The 14,574-nt window shown below is 32.5% G+C and overlaps 1 protein-coding gene across 1 annotated transcript in view; it reads left to right on the top strand.

Moving 5' to 3' along the window:
• LOC127070813 (cadherin-87A) overlaps positions 1–14,574 on the top strand; it is a 122,075-nt gene that overhangs the window by 100,666 nt on the left and 6,835 nt on the right. The window contains exons 3-6 of the mRNA XM_051009263.1: positions 556–773; positions 10,064–10,321; positions 12,367–12,501; positions 14,368–14,560. Of these exons, the coding sequence (XP_050865220.1) occupies positions 556–773; positions 10,064–10,321; positions 12,367–12,501; positions 14,368–14,560 (804 nt within the window). The remainder of the gene's footprint in view (positions 1–555; positions 774–10,063; positions 10,322–12,366; positions 12,502–14,367; positions 14,561–14,574) is intronic.

Below are 14,574 nucleotides of genomic sequence, written 5' to 3'. Positions count from 1 at the left end.
AAAAATAAGAGATAAAAGTCGTCGAAGGTGATATTCACTACGCATATCATTGTTCCTAGTAGCGTGATGTAATCGCTAACGTGTACGTGCGCGTCCTTTGTCCTTTGTCCTTTTCGTTTTCTAGAATCAGTCGTAGTAAGATCGTAGCAAGGTGAACATCACGTAGACCGTAATCTTACGATAAGGTTAGTTAATTTTCATTTTTCTCAAGATTTTTCTTCATCGTAGGAGTTGTACGTGTAATTATATAATATAATATATATATCTAATTATTTTATATTACAATTAATTTGCAAACAAATAATATACGATCGATTTGATACGTTAATTGGGTTATTTATCAGCGAAATATCTTTTCGATAAATAGCTATTGTTTAGAAAATCATTTATCATCGTTAATTCATATTATCGATCATTCTCAGTTGTCAATATTTGACGTAAATTTAATTATATTCACTTATTTTATATTACAATAGATTCAATAACAATCTAATATATATATAAATATATTAATAAAATATTATTCTAATGTAAAAATAATACTTTTAATTTCAGTTGGCAACAATGTCAACGAACCACCTATTCTTGAAGCAGGAGGATACCCTACAGGTTTACCTCTTTCAGAATCGACCAAAGTAGGCACGTCTGTATTCGTCCTAAAGGGCTACGATCCGGAAGGATCACCAGTGAAGTATGGCATACAACTCACCGACTATTTCGTAGTCGACTCACGCACAGGCGCCATCAAGTTAGCAAAGCCCCTGAATCGTGAGGTAAGAAGTCGATCGCTTTACTCTCACTCGAACCTTTTTCTCACCCTTTTTTCTTTTCTTTATCCTATGGGAAAGGAATAGTAAGAAAAGGGGAGGGAAGAGAAGGGAAGGTAAAAGAAGGAAAGAAAAGGAGAGAAAAGGAAAGTCATTTAAAAGTCCCTTACCTCGTTTTCTTTTCTCATTTTATTTTATTTTATTTTATTTTACATCCATACGGAAAACTTATTTTCTTTATGTACGTGTTGTTGATAAATTAATATCAACGAATTGGTTTTACTTCCCCTTATACCGTATTGACCATAATCTCGTATTCATTAACTATTCAGATATTAGAAGATCCAATTTATATGTATTATAATGTTCATCGACTAGTCGTCGAATCCGCTTGGCTATTGCTGATACGCTTATCCTTGCGAGAATCTAACGCTCCAGCGAAAACGTTCACGCGTCTATGGATGTCCTAATTTATGGTATCACGATGTAATCCTAATATATACATACATACATATATATATATATATATATATATGCATGCGTGCATACGTGGAATACAGGTATATATACCCTAATTATGGAATTAACGAGATTGCACTATACATGTCTTATCGATTTATTTATTCGGTATTGTATTTATATTTTTTATGTTAATTAAAATTAAGTATTAAAGTTAAGTATTACATACAAATACAGATTTGAGAGAGAAAGAGAGAGAGAAAGAGACGAGAGTCACGATTCATTACAGGGAATGAAAAACACAGCCTTTTGAAAACGGTATTTCATTACTATCTATCTCCCTCTTTCAAAGATTTTTTCGAGAAACGAGAAAGAAGAACCGTCTCTGTCGATCCTTCTAATTAACCTCGGAAAGCCGTCTCCGTGTAATCGTAGATTATTAATCCTGCACAGAGGTAGACGAAGCGAGAACATGGATATAACGTGGGGTATCAAAGGAGCGACACGTACGCGGCTTGATACACGCATCGTTATTTCCGCATTACCGGGAACACCCGAGCAGACTACAGATATTCTACAAACGCATAAGCTCTACCAAGTAAACGTAATCGATCGGATAAAATTTGAAAAGATGCATTTTTTAAATGAAAATAACGAAATAATATGTAAAAGTATTATTAATAATGATAAAATTAACTATTAGTATTCAATTAGAGATTACATTTATTTCAAGATATCTACGGTGTTATTAGTCGATGATTTTCGTCTATGAATAAGACGAACAAATGAATCAACGATTGTCGAGTATCACTCGACACAAATTAAATAGATATATTTTAATTAAAATTATTAAAAATGTCGTATTATCGAATTTTTTCTTTCTTCTTTTTACAAATATAGCAAAATAAGATGAATTTAGTTCCTAAAGAATTTGTTTATAACAAATTGTTTATAACAAATTGTTAATTAACTATTAACAATAAGTTGAAAAAGTAGAGAAAATTTTGCCCTTTAAAATGATATTTGTTTCAAATTTCTACGATTCTCAGTTCCGGAAATATTCTCATATAAATAAAAAATTGTTTATTCGATAATTTGTTTATTAACAATTTATTAATTTATGTAATTTTATAAATCAGACGCAATCTGAAAATTTTCTTTTGTTTCTAACGAAATAAGATGAATTTAATTCGTAAGAATTTGTTTATAACAAATTGTTTATAACAAATTGTTTATTAATTATTAACAACGAGTTAAAAAAATAAACAATATTCTCCCCTTTAAAACGATATTTGTATCGTGTCTCTACGATTTTTAGTTCCGGAGTTATTCCCGTATAAATGTAAGAGGTTTACGTTGTCCCACTGACCTACATAATTTCATTCATGTGACCCAGTGACACACTGACCTACATAAATTCCGAGAATTTACGCATCCCAGCTGATCGAATTACTACTACTATACTATTACTACGAACAGCTGTAGTATAAGAATTATGAATGAAAATCTTTAAAAGGCGATATCTTCGGAACGAAAAGTCGTAGAGACTTGATTCAAAGACCGTTTTAAAGCGTAATTTATTCTTTATTTATTTAAATATTGCAATAATATTGTTATAATAAAATCGATTTTGTTAATAATTTTTAAAATTGAATTTTTTTTTTTCTTTTCGTTATGAGCACATAATTATGATGAAATTGTTCAAAAGTTTTATTAGAATCATGTGAATTTTATTTTGTTTATTTAAAATAAGAACAAAAAAGATCTATTAATAGAAATTTTATGAAACATGTGTCACACTCGACACGCATTCATGAATTTCTTCGTAGAACAATCTACATTTTACTCATCGTTATTTTATAATTTTATTTTCAATTCTATTTTTATTTCTAAATTTTATTTAGTTTATTTAATAATAAGATATTAATAGACCGTCAATGATCGAAATTAAAACTTTAGAATTCTTGTCAAGTCTCACATTGGACTAATCACTCTATAGACAGGCGCTATAAATTCTATCGTTAATTATATTATAATCAATAATGGAATTAATTCAATTTTAATAATTAATTGCTGAACACTGCAGGAAAATTAAATTAATATTAAATGTTGAAAGCGAAGTGTGCTTGAAAAATTATATTTAAAATTATAATGACGGGAGGATAAAAAATAGTTGGTGAGAGTTTGAGTCTAGGAAGAAAGATAAATCACGAGAGAGAGAATGAAAGGAAGGAGAAATGCTGCACGTGGAGCTCGAATATAATTAATTGTCCTTTCGAACAGGAGCTGCTTGCCATCACGAAAGGGACAACCCGTTCGTCTTCCTTCGCGTTCCTACGAAGCCTCAGGGCCGTTGACCTCTAGTAGAAATCGTTAATCAAGGATCTCTTGTATCGGATAATTAATAGACGCAATTGATTAGTCAAGATTAGCGAATTAGTTAGACGAATTTACTCGGACGAGTATCTTAGTCATTATTTCATCGAATTCATTAATTAGAAACTTAAGTATCTACCTATTAGACATTGACAAAGTCTTGTAATCATGTATTTTTTCGATTTTAATGAGATTTCGCCGCATAAGTTTATCCTTACGTATACGTATCGTCGGTATATTAATCATCTCATTCATGATGGATCCTTTGTTTTCTAAGAAACCCCATTCGTCATGTATCCTCCCCGATCCTCGTGACACAGGCCTTTTCCTAGGAGCATAAATTTTAGTAGAAGGCTCGCGAATCTCTCGAAGAAATGAAAAAGACTAGATATAGAGAGAGATATAGATAAAGAGGGAGAGAGAGAGAGAGGAAGGGGAAGAGATAGAGATAGAGGAAAACGAAAAGAATATGGATCGAGCTTTCTATTTCAAGCACGTCTTGATCGTACCTCTCGACTTTCCAACTAATTCCAGAGAGGAGAGAACGGTAGCTAGAGTTGAGTTTGAGGCACGAATGCCGGGTACATCGTCGAAGAGGCCGATACCAGTCGCGTTTCTGCTTTCTACCTATACTTACTATCTATCTATATGTGGGAGAGGAAGAGAAATAGATAGAGAGAGAGGGAGAGAGAGCTCGTTGTCAAGGAGGGCGAGGATGGTACATCGGTGTCAAATTTGTCGGTAGAGTGAAACGCTGCATATAAATCGTTGGTGAGAATCCTCTCCTCCTAGTCTAGTGATTTTTATTCTCTTTTTTCGAATCTTCCTCTATTTCGACGAATCGTAGATGAAAGTTTTATCGTTCAGTTTTGAAACGTTTTATAAAAAGAGGAAGTACAAAGTCAAAAAAATGTGATAAATTATCGAGTGACAAACTTTCGATATAAGTATAACGTCGATATCGACTAGGAGAGAATCTAAGAAAGTAATTAATCACCGTACAGATTCTACGTTGAGAATAAGACGGATCAGTTTGTCAACGATATTGGTTTGTTGTAAAAGATTGTAAAAAATTGTCTAAGTCTATGAAGTAGTTAAGTCAATGGAGGAGTTTTCACGTTGAAGATGATAAAGCGAGTCAATGATGGTCGTGTCGTTAGTCGATTCGATCGTTTACGTGAACTACTAAGTTATACTAATTTTTCATTATTAACGCGAGTTTAACGTGGGTGAGAAAAATATATTCTTTTAACTTGTTCGTTTGTAGTATTTATATTTGTATTATAAATCAGATCTGACTGTATTTTTAGACTCGATAAAACACGGATATCACAGCGTGAAAAATTTTCTTTCTCTTTTTCGCTATATAGAAAAGAGAAGAATGAGAGAGAGAGAGAGAGAGAGAGAGAGAGAGAGAGAGAGAGAGAGAGAGAGAGAGAAAGCAATACTCACGATAGTCGATAGCGCGTGTACTGTAAATAATGACTTCGAACGGGTCCCAGAATCGCGAGGATTCGAAAACGAACTAGAAAAAGGCGGTTCGCCTCGGTCGACCGCCGGCCAAGCTTGCAATAAAAGCTCCCGTCTCTCTAAACTAGCCAGAAACCCGATGCTTTCTCTCTCTCTCTATCTCTCTTCTCTTTTATTTTTCGTTCGCAACTTTCAAGCCTGCCTGGGTTGTGTTCGACGAACGCTTTTCTCCCTCTCGTTTGATTGCTATGCGAATTTTCGAGTACTGTTTACATAACTTGAACAAAAAAAGGAATACAAAAGAGAGAACAAATTGTATTTTTATTTGTATTACATTTAATTATTGACCTATGGCAATTACGCAAATTGAAAAAAGAAGATCGAAGAAGAGCACACAAAAGCACACAAATCGTATTTTTATTTGTATTGCGCATTTTTATTGGTCATATTTATTTGTTGATTCTTTTCTTTTTCTTTTTTTATTTTTTGAATGGAAAAAAAGGACAAAGACGCGCAAATCGTATTTTCATTTGTATTCTATTCTATTTTTTTTATTTCTATTTTTATCTTTGATTATAATCAGAGAAATTATGCCAATCTAATTTTTCTTCTCTCTTTCTCTCTCTCTCTCTCTCTCCTTTTTCTTTCGTTTTTAGATAAATTATTATAATTAGTTTTATATCGTTTCTTTTGCTTTCTTTTTTTCTCTTCTTTTTCTATTTTCTCTTTTTTTTTATTTTTTATTTTTTTAAATTCACGTCTCGACATTCGCCAAGTCGGGGATGTATCCAAGCTAGCGTGTATAGGATTAAATGATAATTCGATTAATCGCTGGCGGACGGGCGCATTAAATCGATGAATTACATTACGGAATCACTGATGGTAGCACATGCACCTGCTTCTCGTTACTACCTCGAACGCAGGTGATACTGGGAATGGTGTAAAAAATGAGAGAGCGAGAGAGAAAAAGACATAGAAACAGATATAGAGAGAAATACAATGTGAAAGAGAAAAAGGGAAAGAGAGAGAGGGAGAGAGAAGAAAAAAGGGAAAAATTGTCTTATTTCTTTTTTTCTTTTTTCTCTCTTTCTCACTCTTCGTCGCTATAGATTCCGTTTCTCCGATAAATAATTTTCCAATGTTCTAACTGTCTTAAATAATTAACGACGGCAACAACCAACGCCCCGAGAAAGAAATAGGATAGTTATCGGGAAAAAAAGAAAAAAAGAACGTGAGAGAAATAAAGAAACATCGATAAAACACAAAGAAAGAGAGAAATAAAAAAAATAACTAATCCTTGTGATTAAAATCCTCGTGATTAAAATACACGATTGAAATAAGTCGATTATTTATAATTACTGTTTATGGTTTTTTCAACAGATTAAAAGATACCGAGACATCAAATAAAAAAAAGAAAAAAAAACAAGAAAGAAATATTCAAATATTTCAGAACAAAATCAAAAATATTTTTCATTCTGATCGTATCAGGATTCGATTTTGAAACTTTAATTTTGATATGATGTTTTCGTTAAAGCAGGTTAAAATATCCTAATTACGTACTTACTCTCTCTTTCGATATATATATATATATATGCGCGTGTATGTATGTATGTATGTATCTATATCGTGAACACGCTAATGCGCGATGTCCGTTTTAATTGAAATTCGTGATTAACTGTAATGACATGCCGTACCGAACAGTAATAACCTTATTAGCCGTTAGAGCCAACATATATGCACAGTGATATATTAGAAAGGAATGTAAATGTTCATAAAATATACTCTCATTTGAATAATTGTGTAATAAATTAGAAATTTGTTCTTTTTTTTCCTTTTTTAGTTTTTATTTTTCTTTTTTTCTTTTTTATTATTTAATTTATGATGGAACAAATTGAATCTAACAAATTCTTCAATATTATTCTTACTTTTCTATTTTTTTATTTTTCCTTTTTTTCATTTTCTTTTTTTTTCTCTTTTTTTTCTTCAGACAGGCGGGAGATATGTATAGAGATAAAAATAGAAATAGAAATAGAAATAAAAAGGGAAGAATAGTCGGTAGGATAGTCAGTATTTACGATAGAAAAGTCTATCGGAAAGATACGAATGTGTGGGTGAAATATATAACAAGTAGTCACGTCCGTATGCGGCCAGCCACGGCTCGCAATCAGTAGTTACGCACTACGTCTGCAGCGACCTATGTCTGGCCGCATTTCTATCTATACTACTACGAACGGTTTTTAAAATTACTCTATCGTAAGTAGGATCAGCTGACTTCTGTCATAATTATAATACACAAATAATAGTCGTATTTTTAGGAAAGAATTCAAACGATAAAATATTAAATTTATATAAATTTTACAAAAAATATATATAGATAAATAATAAAGGATGAGATTCTAAAAGACTTTTACAATAAGTTATTCTTTTTCGCAACTTTCCAGGTTAATTATAAATTTCTTTTTCCTGAGATTATAAAATTATACATCAGTAGAAAAAGTCAAAAAAAAGTAAATGAGTTTTAAAATCATTTTCGAATCTTTTGATCCATTCTGTACAGAAATAAAATTAAGAATATAGATGTTGTTTATGAAAAATATATAAATATTATAATTTAATTACAAGATAAAATAAATCTAACGTCGTAAATGAAATTAGATTGAAAGAAATAAGAGGTAGACGAGATGTAAAGAGAGAGAGAGAGAGAGGGAGGGAGAAAGAGAGATAGAAAATAAAAAATAAAATTCAGAATATAATTTTTTTCTCTTTCTCTTTTATTCTCACGAATTTCTCGTCGGATTCGTACAACACGTAAATACATTTAACAACGATGCCAAGTTCTTGTTTGATTCAAATTGATATTAACTGCATATGTAGAGAGAGAGAGAAAGAAAGAGAGAGTGAAGCACCACAGCTCAAACTAGTCGTGGCTCATATGAAGTTAAAAGATAAATTCAACTAGAGAACAACTAAAGCGTAGGTAATAGACGTTAACGAATGTTCATTCAGTTGTTGTTGTTGTTGTTGCTGATGTTGATGCTGCTACTGTTGCAAAAGTTCTTTTATATCTCCTTTAATTATACAAAGATAATCACGACTTAGTTCATTGATCGATTTAAACGTTCGTTCAATGATGCATCGAACTCATAGAAATATATATTATAATTATCCCATAAGATGTCTTGAAATGAATTCCTATGGCTAACCTATTTTCAAGAACATAGCAACGATAGTGATTGAAAACTTATATAACAATGTAATATCGAAACTATGTGAAAACGTGAGACTTGAAAATGGAGAAAAATAAAATAGAAAAAGGAAAAAGGAAGACTGCATTCCCGTCTTCTTTTATCCCACGTTTCACTCCCCACCCCCTTGAAAACCATACAAGCTAACTCGTATAGTGCTTGTAGGTAGAAGCAGTAAAATAAAAGAGCAAAAAGGAAGTGTAATCTCTCTCTCTCTCTCTCTCTCTCTCTCTCTTTCTCTCTCTTTCTTCCTTTTTTCCTCTCTTTCTTTCTTTCTTCCTTTCTCTTTTTTAGTATTTTGTCCGCTTTTTCACGATGCCTAGCACGTACACACGATACACGACTGCTACGGAGTAAGAAAGGGAACAGGGAGGTTATTCTGAAAGGGGGAGGAAGGGCTGAGTTGACCGGTTGATGTTGGTAGGACCGCAGCTTGTTGAAAAAGAGAGAAAAAGAAAAAGAGAAAGAGAGAGAGAGAGAAGGAATGACGTGTAACGGAGTTGCATTGTATTGGCCACACGAAAGGCGACCTCGTGTCTTTCCACTCTCTTCCTCTTACGTTTCCTATCACAGCCCCTGTCCTCCGGCCAACAAGAAGACTGAAAATACGATGGGAATTATCTGGGAAAAAGGTACAGAAAGAGAGAGAGAGAGAAAGAGAGAAATAGAGAGAGATAGTCGCGTGACTGCAGCACTTTCGTACAAGGAAAGAAAAGCCAGCTCGTTTGGGTCTAACTTGTACTACGTGCCTATACAAGGTGTCTTCTATATATCCATTTGCTTTTTTTATCGTTATTATTATTATTATTATCATTATTATAGAAAGAAACTTGAAAGGGGAAATAGTAGAAATGATTGAAAAAATTATTGAAAGAAATGATCATATTCAATGGGAATATATATTTCCTGTATATCCACGTTTATGTACTACTATAATACTACGTTTTCTAAATCTCTGAGTATCTCTTGTTTTCTTTTTTCTATTCTCTTTTTCTTTTCTTAATATGATATTAAAAAAAAGAGAAATGTGAGGAAGTTGATAAAATGAAACATATGAAGTTTTTCTCTCTCTCTCTCTTTTTCATTTTGTGGTTAATGAAATTACTTCGTACATTGCTCTTCTCTTTCTATATTCTCTCACGTACATATATTTACATATATAAATATACATGTATATATATGTGTATATATATATATATACCCTGTTAAATACAGAAACATATAGGATTACGTGCGTGGCATCGACCACGCGATAAACTAACGTCACTCGTTCACACATCGCTCGATCCCATTTGCTTTCCCTTCCTCCTCTCTCTTCTTCTCTTCGAGGTCTAATTCTCTTCCCTCTTCTCTCCTCATCCTTCGTTATTGCACGCATCACAAATCCGTCCGTGGGAATCGGAGTGATTCTTGATCAACCGTTCATCCGGTTACTCGTGCTCTTATTCGTTATCGTTATTAGAAATGAAAATTTTAACAAAGATGAAAGTTTGACGTTATAAAAAAAATGTAATTTTATAATTCGTTTGATATCGAAATTTATTTCAAAAAATTTGTACAATAACTTTTTAATTTTTAGGTAATATTAAAAATAATTGTATTAATATATTAATTTACATTAAATTGATTGATCAATCGATCGGAATAATAATTCACGCTAATTTCTGTTTTAAGAAAATTAATTCAATTATGATAATGGATTGAACCATCGATCTTAATCATGTTTCACGTTGTCATTTGTTTTAGGAAAACGACACTATTCGTTTTCGTGTAACACTGGAAGACGAAGTCCCAGATGGACAACAACCAAACATAGTAGGTGTCGACGCTTACGTAATCGTTCTCGACGAAAACGATAATCCACCGCATTTCCTCGGCGTACCATATGAAGCTGTTGCGGCGGAGGATATGTCTGTGGGTACCACGGTTCTTCCGGGCATCAGGGTCGTAGACCCCGATCTTCTCGGTGACAACATCGAATTAACGTGTGTCCCACAGCCTCAAGTAAGATACATATATCTAACCCTCGTTATTTATTCGAATCTAAACGTGAAAGACATTAGAAACAATTTTCATTATTCGTATTAACAATAATACAAATTTAACTCGAGTCCATCATACGGTAAAAATTCTTAACAAATTCGTTTGGATAAATAATAAGAAAATTTATTGAATGATTTGTCAATGATCCTCCATGGTAATAAAAGGATCGAAAAAATCTGATGTGTTTCTACAAAGAAGTTCGCGATAAAACGATACCTTTTTTGTTCGTATGAACAACTATGAAAATTGTTCTTAAATCTTTCGCCAATATCTTGGTGTCTCTTAATTATTTACATTCATCGAAAGAATTACGTACCATCGTACAGGAGCTTCGTTGTGATGCATTATTAGCAAAGGCCCCTCGTGCTTCCGTTTCTCTTGCTGAACCAACGTGTTCCATGGAGATTCTCTATCCTGACTAGGATGAAAGATGTATCAGTGTGGTACCCGGTATATATTCAGTAGCTCACGTAAATGAAGAAGCGGCTTGGTGGATGAAGTGTTCTAGCATGCACGTAACAAGCGAGAGAGAGAGAGAGAGAGAGAGAGAGAGAGAGAGAGAGAGAGAGTGAGAGAGAGAAAGAGAGAGATGGTCGACGCTCACGGCGCTTTGTAATTCACAGTTTTCCATTAAATTATCCACGCCTCTCATAGTTCTAATAAGTTCCCTACATCCAACTACTTCTATAGTGGTAGTAGTTATAGTACTAGCAGTAGTAGAGCAGTAGTAGTAATAGTAGCAGCTTCTAGTCGAAGAGAGGAAAACGCGAAACGGGCAGCGCTCGAAATTGCGGCTACGACCTCGGCTATACGTATGAATTTTCTTCGAGATATTTTCTGACGATTTACTTTCATACTCGTTGCTCATCTTGACGACGTGTTTTGACGACTATTTTAGATTAATGAAGAATGGACAAAATTTGTTAGATACGTGAGATACGTTTCTTTTAAACGAGTTTCTTCTTTTAAGCTGAAAAAGATTAGGATATATGAATGAAGTATGAAGGAAATAAATAAATCATTTTATTAGTACGTAGATATTTTATTGCAGTTAAATAATATGTATTTACCTACGTAAATATTGTATGTAACTTTTTTTTAGAGGAAAACCAAATCTGTTACTTAGATAAAAAGGAGAAAGAGAAAGAGAGAAAGAGAGATCTAAAAAATAATAATTTTGAAACGGTAAACACGTGATAAGAAAGGTTAAAGTAAAATTCGCAATAAAATTCGAATTATCTATCCAAAGGTTAGTTTGTTGGCGAGTGCTGTAAAACTTGTTCGTGAAAGATGCGAGAAGGGATATTAGTAGGTATAACGCGGCGGCTACTACGTCATATTCGCTCGATAAATTCCACGTGCCGTTGGCCGGACCAATAAAACTGTAAAACCTTTTAACTAATGGCTCAGCCAGCTTTACGACAGCCAACTTTAGTACCTCCCATCTTCTCTCTCTCTCTCTCTCTCTCTCTCTCTCTCTCTCTCTCTCTCTCTCTCTCTCTCTCTCTGTGCCTCTCTCTTTTTTCTCTATTTATACATAATAGACGACCCTATCGTTTAACGCACACGTTTCATGTTGATTATGCGTTATTAATTAAAGTGTGTAATAAATTTTGTTTTTAGATCGTAACACGTCTCTCTCTCTCTCTCTCTCTCTCTCTCTCTCTCTCTCTCTCTCTCTCTCTCTCTCTCTCTTTGTCTGTCTATCTATCTATCTATTTCTCTCGTTTAGCCAGATAAAAATATGTATGTTTTATTCACATTGCAATAGCATTTGAAACATTGCATCACGTTGTCTTTCGTCTCCTGATTCATTCTTTTCATTCATTGAATTAACAAAAGAGACAAAGAGAGACAGAGAGAGAATGATGTAATTCGTTGAAAAATCTAAGTGATAATTATAAAAAGAAGTAGGACGAAATAAGTGACGCCATCATCATTATCGTCATGGTCATCATTATCATCATCGTCGTCGTCATGATTATCACGTAACGCTATTGTTACAGTTCCTTGATGCTTGCCAAAAGTTCGGCATTGTCAACGTCGAGAAAAGTCAGAATACGTACGTAGGCGCCCTGGTTCTACAGCAACCACTAGACTACAGAGAGAGGCCCTTCTACCAGCTACTTCTAAGGGCGAGCGTGAGTAGAGCTTGGAAATTGATTTTAATTATGCGCCTGGGAAAGCTCTTCGCTACTTATTACGTTCTGGAGAATAAATCCACGAGAAAATGAGAGCCTACCCATGCTATATCGTATTAGATATAGTGTTAGGTATATGCAACTAGCCACTTTATATGTTCTATTAGGTATATTCTCTCTATTCATGATAAAGACAGATTTATCGATCATATCATAAGTTACATGCAAGGGATAAAAAAAGAATAAATAGATAAATAAAGATTAAAGTTTTGTAACGAGATTAATGAAATTATTGTTCCGTGAATATTGGCCTTGCTAAATACTTGTAGTATTTTATTTACTTCTGCTTTATTCAAAAAACAAATATATATATATATATATATATATTATTTATATTTACATTTTGTATAAATATGATAATGTTTTTGCTTCCTACTATAATATACGTTTTTAAAGATAAGCACTCTCGAATTAATTTATACGGTTTGTATACACATGATAAAATACGGAAACGTGTCTTTGTGGAAAAAGTTAAAATAATTTAATAACATTTTTTTAAAGCTCGCAAAATTATATGCATCAAATATTTCGATGGTTAACGCGATATATAGGTTGTAGGTATTCACGTTATTAAATTTTTTTCCAACTAATTGAACTCTCGTATCATGTCGAGCTAGAAAAAAATTTCCTGACGTCCAATTAAAATTCGACAAAATTCATTCACTTTTCAATATTCAATATTTTATTAAATTCTTTTATTGATTTATTTATATATGTTACTAATTAATGATTAAATTAATTACGTAATCATTAATTGGATTAATGAGAAATTATTGAGATTGTTAGAAACATTGTTTATAACAAATTGTTTATAACAGATTGTTTATAACAAATTGTTAATTAACTATTAACAATAAGTTGAAAAAGTAGAGAAAATTTTGCCCTTTAAAATGATATTTGTTTCAAATTTCTACGATTCTCAGTTCCGGAAATATTCTCATATAAATAAAAAATTGTTTATTCGATAATTTGTTTATTAACAATTTATTAATTTATGTAATTTTATAAATCAGACGCAATCTGAAAATTTTCTTTTGTGTTTCTAACGAAATAAGATGAATTTAATTCGTAAGAATTTGTTTATAACAAATTGTTTATAACAAATTGTTTATTAATTATTAACAACGAGTTAAAAAAATAAACAATATTCTCCCCTTTAAAACGATATTTGTATCGTGTCTCTACGATTTTTAGTTCCGGAGTTATTCCCGTATAAATGTAAGAGGTTTACGTTGTCCCACTGACCTACATAATTTCATTCATGTGACCCAGTGACACACTGACCTACATAAATTCCGAGAATTTACGCATCCCAGCTGATCGAATTACTACTACTATACTATTACTACGAACAGCTGTAGTATAAGAATTATGAATGAAAATCTTTAAAAGGCGATATCTTCGGAACGAAAAGTCGTAGAGACTTGATTCAAAGACCGTTTTAAAGCGTAATTTATTCTTTATTTATTTAAATATTGCAATAATATTGTTATAATAAAATCGATTTTGTTAATAATTTTTAAAATTGAATTTTTTTTTTTCTTTTCGTTATGAGCACATAATTATGATGAAATTGTTCAAAAGTTTTATTAGAATCATGTGAATTTTATTTTGTTTATTTAAAATAAGAACAAAAAAAGATCTATTAATAGAAATTTTATGGAACATGTGTCGAGTCACACTCGACACGCATTCATGAATTTCTCTATAGAACTATCTACATTTTACTCTTGTTCTTAAATCGTATGTCCCAGATATTTTTTTTGATTCGATTGAACATTCTTCTTTTTTATTTTGTTGTCATAGGATGGCTTGAATAATGGCACAACTGGCGTTGAAATAAAAGTCGCGGACATACAGAACAGCCCACCAGAATTTCTCGACTCGTTAACTGGAGTAGTTCGAGAAGACGATCTCATTGGTACTTTAGTGATGACAGTCAAAGCAAGAGATGGTGATAGGGGGATGCCGAGGAAAATGTTTTACGAATTGGTCACCAGTGAGTCGCTGGAG

Source organism: Vespula vulgaris, chromosome 19 (assembly GCF_905475345.1).
Source record: "Vespula vulgaris chromosome 19, iyVesVulg1.1, whole genome shotgun sequence".
Classification (NCBI taxonomy): domain Eukaryota; kingdom Metazoa; phylum Arthropoda; class Insecta; order Hymenoptera; family Vespidae; genus Vespula; species Vespula vulgaris.
Note: the sequence above shows the minus strand (reverse complement) of the source record. Positions and strands in the feature narration are given on the sequence as shown.